The sequence below is a fragment of the Leiobunum rupestre genome, chromosome 2 (assembly GCF_980474605.1).
Source record: "Leiobunum rupestre chromosome 2, qqLeiRupe1.1.hap1, whole genome shotgun sequence".
NCBI classification, from domain to species: domain Eukaryota; kingdom Metazoa; phylum Arthropoda; class Arachnida; order Opiliones; family Sclerosomatidae; genus Leiobunum; species Leiobunum rupestre.
Window position 1 is genome coordinate 58,218,964 of NC_143385.1, and position 8,107 is coordinate 58,227,070.

Here is an 8,107-nt window from a genome sequence, read left to right on the forward strand (position 1 = left end):
AGAAAAAAACGCCACGACGGTGATCATTGAGGCAAAAACATTGTATTACGGCTAGTTTTCGGTAAGAAAAAAACGCCACGACGGTGATCATTGAGGCAAAAACATTGTATAAAGGCTGTTTTTCGCTAGGGCAAAAAAAAGCCATTTCGATGATCATTGAGACCAAAACATTGTATTAAGGCTAGTTTTCGGTAAGAAAAAAACGCCACGACGGTGATCATTGAGGCAAAAACATTGTATTACGGCTAGTTTTCGGTAAGAATAAAACGCCACAACGGTGATCATTGAGACCAAAACATTGTATAAAGGCTGTTTTTCGCTAGGGCAAAAAAAAAGCCATTTCGATGATCATTGAGGCAAAAACTTTGTATTAAGGCTGGTTATCGGTAAGAAAAAAACGCCACGACGGTGATCATTGAGGCAAAAACATTGTATTAAGGCTGATTTTCGGTAAGAAAAAAACGCCACGACGGTGATCATTGAGGCAAAAACATTGTATTAAGGCTGGTTTTCGGTAAGAAAAAAAACGCCACGACGGTGATCATTGAGGCAAAAACATTGTATTAAAAATGGTTTTCGGTAAGAAAAAAATGCCACGACGGTGATCATTGAGGCAAAAACATTGTATTAAGGCTGGTTTTCGGTAAGAAAAAAACGCCATGACGGTGATCATTGAGGCAAAAACATTGTATTACGGCTAGATTTCGGTAAGAAAAAAACGCCACGACGGTGATCATTGAGGCAAAAACATTGTATTACGGCTAGTTTTCGGTAAGAAAAAAACGCCACGACGGTGATCATTGAGGCAAAAACATTGTATTACGGCTAGTTTTCGGTAAGAAAAAAACGCCACGACGGTGATCATTGAGGCAAAAACATTGTATTACGGCTAGTTTTCGGTAAGAAAAAAAAAGCCACGACGGTGATCATTGAGGCAAAAACATTGTATTAAAACTGGTTTTCGGTAAGAAAAAAACGCCACGACGGTGATCATTGAGGCAAAAACATTGTATTAAGGCTGGTTTTCGGTAAGAAAAAAACGCCACGACGGTGATCATTGAGGCAAAAACATTGTATTACGGCTAGTTTTCGGTAAGAAAAAAACGCCACGACGGTGATCATTGAGGCAAAAACATTGTATTACGGCTAGTTTTCGGTTAGAAAAAACGCCACGACGGTGATCATTGAGACCAAAACATTGTATAAAGGCTGATTTTCGCTATGGCAAAAAAAAGCCATTTCGATGATCATTGAGGCAAACACATTGTATTAAGGCTGGTTATCGGTAAGAAAAAAACGCCACGACGGTGATCATTGAGGCAAAAACATTGTATTACGGCTAGTTTTCGGTAAGAAAAAAACGCCACGACGGTGATCATTGAGGCAAAAACATTGTATTACGGCTAGTTTTCGGTAAGAAAAAAAAACGCCACGACGGTGATCATTGAGGCAAAAACATTGTATTAAGGCTGGTTTTCGGTAAGAAAAAAACGCCACGACGGTGATCATTGAGGCAAAAACATTGTATTACGGCTAGTTTTCGGTAAGAAAAAAAAACGCCACGACGGTGATCATTGAGGCAAAAACATTGTATTAAGGCTGGTTTTCGGTAAGAAAAAAACGCCACGACGGTGATCATTGAGGCAAAAACATTGTATTACGGCTAGTTTTCGGTAAGAAAAAAACGCCACGACGGTGATCATTGAGGCAAAAACATTGTATTACGGCTAGTTTTCGGTAAGAAAAAAACGCCACGACGGTGATCATTGAGGCAAAAACATTGTATTACGGCTAGTTTTCGGTAAGAAAAAAACGCCACGACGGTGATCATTGAGGCAAAAACATTGTATTACGGCTAGTTTTCGGTAAGAAAAAAAAAACGCCACGACGGTGATCATTGAGGCAAAAACATTGTATTAAGGCTAGTTTTCGGTAAGAAAAAAACGCCACGACGGTGATCATTGAGGCAAAAACATTGTATTACGGCTAGTTTTCGGTAAGAAAAAAACGCCACGACGGTGATCATTGAGGCAAAAACATTGTATTACGGCTAGTTTTCGGTAAGAAAAAAACGCCACGACGGTGATCATTGAGGCAAAAACATTGTATTACGGCTAGTTTTCGGTAAGAAAAAAACGCCACGACGGTGATCATTGAGGCAAAAACATTGTATTACGGCTAGTTTTCGGTAAGAAAAAAACGCCACGACGGTGATCATTGAGGCAAAAACATTGTATTACGGCTAGTTTTCGGTAAGAAAAAAACGCCACGACGGTGATCATTGAGGCAAAAACATCGTATTAAGGCTGGTTTTCGGTAGGTCAAAAAACGCCCGACGGTGATCAACTGATCATTGAGGCGAAAACATTGTGTTTAAGCTGGTTATGGTTAGGGCAAAAAAAGTCACGACGGTGATCATTGAGGCAAAAACGTTGTATTAAGGCTGGTTTTCGGTGAGCGCTTAGATTAGGTAACTATCACCGAATTGGCAACTGTTTATTTTAACTGGAGTTATATTTACAACAATTAAAAATTGCCGAATCTATTTGTACGAAGCTTAGAAATTGCACTTAACGAAGGTCGGAGGTTAAATTTGGAACAGGACTTGCTTTAATTAAACAAATTCTTATTATACAATCGTTAACATTGTTTAATTTCTAATAAGTTGTACGCAAATTTTAATAAATTACTTGACTTAAATGCATTCTAGGTGTAAAACCGAACATCAACATAACCACCGTTTTTATAAAACGGGCATGTATTATACCATGGACGCTGTATCTCTAATCTACAGTGTCCATGATTATACAAAAAACCCCTTATAAATCATGTCAGGAGACATGACTCCTGATCATGTTTATTCATATCAATTGTACGTCAGAGAGAAAAGGGATGTCCTTCTGGTGAATGAGAATTTCATTCTCAATCACCGGAAGGACACAAAGAGCTTGGCTCCCGCCGTTCACCCGCGCCTATCCCGTTCCTCCCCCACCCGCGCCTCTCCTCCCTTGATCACCAGAATTTCTAATCACCAGAATTTCTAATCACCAGAATTTCTATTCACCAGATTCTCCCGTTCACGGGTTGCTTTCCCCCCAACCCCCATTCACTGGATACTTTATCTCTCGTTCACCAGCTCCTTTCCCCCATTGCTTTCACCCCTTCTAATCACCAGTTGCTTTCCCCCATCTCTAGGCAATAAAAACAACCATAATTGTTATCTCTCATACTATCGAACCCAATCGCTAGAAATTGGCTTTTTCCCCATTCGCTATAAATCGCAGCAGTTTGCCAGAATTAGTTTTATCTCTCCGAAATAATTAATGTACCCAAAATTGGACCGCCAGTTTATTATTCTTTTTAGGGGAATCTCTATGGGAGTTTAACATTACAATAAAGCTAAAAGGTCCAGTTTGGGGTACATTTGGTCCGAAATGGGGTACATAGGGCCGAAAATGGTGACTTTGGTCGTTTTTGGGGTACATTTGGTCCATTTTGGTCCATTTTTGGGTACATCCCTGCTTTCCCCCATCCCCATTCTCCAAAATTAGTTTTCCTCGCGCAGATATCTGGAGATTAGATTTTTACCCGTTTGCTTATCGCTTCAGAACTCCTTAATTTTCTAATCTCTAGGCAATAAAAACAAGTTATTTACATTTAATTTTTTATTTTAGAACTTTGTTTTACATGTTAGTAGGTACTATCAGATATTCCATTAGATGGTTATCTTGTACATTACACAATTAAAACAAATTAAAGTAGTTAAGTTTACAGGCATTTAAATGGGGTGAAACGATCTCCTGCAACTTAATTTAATTAAAAGTTCTAACTCACGTATTTGTAGTGTTTAGCAGCAGTATCGTCTTCTTCTTCTTCTTCAGGTACAGGTGAGATGTATTTGTCAGCGACCGTAGTTGCTTTTGGCGTCGGTGGAATGTCCCATTCTAGCGAGATGTACTTTTTTTCCGATGGTGAATTATCCCTCGACGGACAGTGTGGAAAGAATCTGGCATGTTCCCATTCTGGTACGTCTCCTGATTCCCATCCTTCTAATACGCCGTGGCATTTGTAACATCGTACTTCATCGCCCCGCTGAATATAGTAGAATCCAGCCTTCGCTAGTTGCTCCTTAGTAACGTGGGGATTTTTCCAGTGACGAAAAGTTTCAAGTCGATACACTTCGATGTCCATAGCTGATCTAGACCAAATACGTTCTAAAGTTTCAAATGATACATTCTCTAAGCCTACATTTACCCCTAAGTCTACTAAACCTAATTTTATCAATATGGTTTAATTTCTACGCTAAAATTCTCAATATAAACGCTTTTTTCAATATGCAAATTGTTTTAAATATGTCTAAAAATATAGTCTATTACAAAGAAAAAAATAGTTACTTACTTACTTTACGGGTAGAAATCCATTGTCGAGCTGTAGAAAAGACTGAGCGATCCGTCAGCAGGTCTTTACTCGTCAATGCGCCGTAGAGAAATGACGCATGGAAAATTAATTTATTCCTATCTTGTTGAGAATAATTCATCACGTGATCTAAACTTCAAATAACCCTCAAATTCTATTGGCTGTCTCTCTCTGACAGTTTAAACTGCCTCTAATGATTGACGACACATATTAACCCACTTGAGTATTTGGAAAAAACCCTTTGCTACTCGAAGGAGAGTTTTGGAAATACCACGTTGACGATATCAAAATCGAGCTCTCACTTGAAAATGTTTACGGAAAACAATCCTCTTGGAAAATTGAGTTACGTAGAAGATTGCTAAAAAATGGCTAAGTGTTATGTTTTTTTTCAATAACGAGTCTTATTTTTACATTTTAAAGTATTTATTAAGAGTGAAAAATCCCATGACTACACTGACGGCATATCTTAAGTGCCGGTGGAAAAAAATCCATTGCTCAAAGTTCAGTTATCTTATTAAACGTGCGCGTGCACAGAAAAATGAACGAGTCACGTGATAGTAACTTAATTTCTACGCTAATCTTACCCCTACTAGGCCTAATTTCTGTCTAATACATTTCCAATATATATATATATAAAAGAATGCCTAAAAATTTCATTTTAAATATAATAAAATAGCCTAGCTGATTATTATTATTATTATTATAACTTACTTTTCAGCGTGACCTTCAATGACTATTCCCAATGCTAAAACTCTTTATTGAGATAACGAAAACTTTTAGTATACTATTAATACCATTTTGTGAACTACAGTGAAAAAAGTTACAATTTTACGGTAGAAACGTTTTCAAAATACCATTCTCATTTTAAACGCTTTTTCAATAACTTAATTGTCTAAAATATATACTCTACAACAAAAACAAAATAGTAAATTACTTTCTACGCTAATCTTGGCCTAAAAAAAAGCAAAATACTAAATTTAATTTTTAACTCTAATTCAGATTCCTACCTGGTAAGCCTAAATTTGATATACTAAGTATAATATGCCTTAAAGTTCAAATACTGTCTAATACAATAAATATTCATGAAAAATTCTTACTTTGTATGTACAATGAACGCTCCAAAAGGCTGAAAATGTAACATGGGACAAGACAGAATTTCTACACAAACCTTTCCGATTGTATCGTCAAATAAAACAAAGTTCAGCTATCTTATCAATGGTACGCGCGCGCTCGCTCGGAAAAATGAACAAGTCACGTGAGAATCGGTACGTCACGAGCCCCTATGCATAAATGTTAGGGCGTCTTACTACCATTAGATCTAATCGCACTAGCACATTCTCGAAAAATAAACCAGTTCTTGGGAATAAGAGACGGTTTTTTTTATCAAAGATAAGCCAATTTATAGTTTATTGTATGAAAATATTAATTAATTCGGAAATATATTCGATGCTTACTGTTTTTTTATAAGAATACGCTGAAATACATTTTCCAATACGTCAAAAATTAAAGCTAGACCTAAAAACCTGTAAAGTGTAAATAGTTAAGACTAAATTTCTAACCCTAACCCATGAAAGTACATTTTCCATAAATCATATCCTAACATGAATGCATTTGTTAAGAATACATGGTTTTTTTTAAAAAATACGCTAATTAATTTCGTAAAACAAGCATAGATTTTAGTTAGCCCTTCCTCCAAAATGTCCAATAGAGCTAGTACATTCTCGATAAATATACATGTTCTTGTGGGAATAAGAGACGTTTTTTATCAAAGTAAGCCAAGTTTAAAGCTTATTGTCATTGGTTCCATAACAAAAACCATATTGTAACGTGATAATGGCTGCTCACTAATCCCAATTCCATGTGAAACTCTTCCAGTTTCTTTAAGTTCCTTTTGAGTTACAAAATAGGGTTTTAGAAATAGATTTTTCCTATTTCATTAAATATAAGTATTAAAATTAGAATTGCTTCATTAAATTATGCATTTGTACTGTACTGTACACAATACCTGCATTTGAAATTGTATAACATAAAAACACAGTTTTTAAAAAAAATATATCAAGGTTTTCAATTCAGTTAAAAATAATTAAATTAGTTGTATTGTGTTTATATTTTTAACTTAATTGCATTGATGTTTTAAAAGCAAACCTCGGGCCTAAGAAACAGGCAAAGTGTAAATTGCTAAGACTAAATTTCTAACTCTAATAATGTGTAAATCAATTATACAATTATCTATTCATAAGTGTTAGAGACTTTATTACAATGAAATAAAACCATGTAGAAATGTATATGTTATAAATTTAAGAAAACTCAAACATTCTGTTTTAAATCAACAATTTTATTATTCTTTCTTATCATTTTTTTTATACAACCATTTGTTTTTATATAGATAACCTGAGGACGGCTATAATATGAACATATACCTAAAAAAATCGGGAATTAAACAAAAACAACCTTAAGTTTACTATTTTTATATATTCACACGTCCTCAATTATGCAAATTTTATATAAACATTTCGACTATACATATTTCATAATTAATATTTACATAAATAATTATTTTTTATATAAAATCGTACAATTCTATCAGAACTTAAACCGGAAGATTCAGGCATATAATTTCCAAAAACACAAACTACATTTGGAGTACTAATATTTATACTCACACAATTATATTTCGTACTAACAATTTCACCATCTTTTAAACTTTCAAATACTGCCAAGTGTTCGTCGCATATTTTTGTACTTCTCAAGGTGTTAAAGAAAAAGTGGTTCACACCAGAGCAAACTTTTTTCAATTGAAAAAGCATTTCACTCCCCGAAACTGTCACTTGCTGACAATGTACAAAATTGGGCTTACGGGATTTCAAGTAATTTAACATCCACGATTTTCCTTCATTTCCATCTTTTCCTATTACAAATATTATTTTTCTGTCTGAGAGAATTAAATGTTCCAATAAACTTTTTTGCCATGGTCTAAGTTCTATATCTTTGTTTATTCGTTTAGGGGTTTTCATTTGTTCCACCCAAGCACTTGTCAAATTTCCAAAGAGATGCGATGGTAGTCCAGATCGAGCAACGGCTTCTGCGCGGACTCGTTGTTTATCAATTTCCGCTTCTACTTTGCCTAAGTTTACTTTGTGTGGGCTTATACTGCAACGTCTAATATGTCGACTCAGTTGTGATTTAAACGATTTATTGCACGTTGTACACGATGTACGTTTACATTTATGGGTTCTTAATCTATAGCTACGTATTCGTTTCTCGCAACTTGGACACTGAATATATTTGTTTCGACCCATTTTGAATATATTCAAAGGAGACAAACACGTACGTTTTACTCGAACCGAGTTTATTCATAAACTGTTATCGATTTTTGTGGGATCTCCGTATATAAAGTATAAAATGTGGGTTCTGAGGGTAGAAATAATATCAGCCCTATTTTGATTTTCTTCCAAATTAAGTGTTTCAGATAACGTTTACTTATTCAACACCTTCATTCCATTTTTTTTACATTAATTTGATATAACCTTGTATCTTCCAACAATTCAGTTTTATGCTATGTACAATTCCCTTATTCATTACATCATTCCAAATTTAGCCTAATTCATACACTGGCGTTGATCTTCTGAAATGGATATTCCAATAAAAACCTTTTCTTATATCATCGCTTCTAATTAATCTGAATGTTGTC

At 35.1% G+C, this 8,107-nt stretch overlaps 1 protein-coding gene across 2 annotated transcripts; it reads right to left on the reverse strand.

Annotated features, from left to right (window-relative positions):
• Positions 1–3,736: 3,736 nt before the first annotated feature.
• On the reverse strand, positions 3,737–4,479 carry LOC149958545 (death-associated inhibitor of apoptosis 2-like). 2 transcript variants are annotated; one of them, XM_090164971.1, is made up of 2 exons: positions 4,399–4,479; positions 3,737–4,198 (listed from the first exon to the last, which is right to left on the reverse strand). In XM_090164971.1, the coding sequence occupies exon 2, from the start codon at positions 4,189–4,191 to the stop codon at positions 3,826–3,828; it is 366 nt and encodes a 121-aa protein (XP_090021097.1). In that variant the 5' UTR covers positions 4,192–4,198; positions 4,399–4,479; the 3' UTR covers positions 3,737–3,825. The 2 variants fall into 2 exon arrangements, with proteins under 2 accessions (XP_090021097.1, XP_090021098.1); XM_090164972.1 differs by having other exon boundaries at positions 4,403–4,473.
• Positions 4,480–8,107: the final 3,628 nt, after the last annotated feature.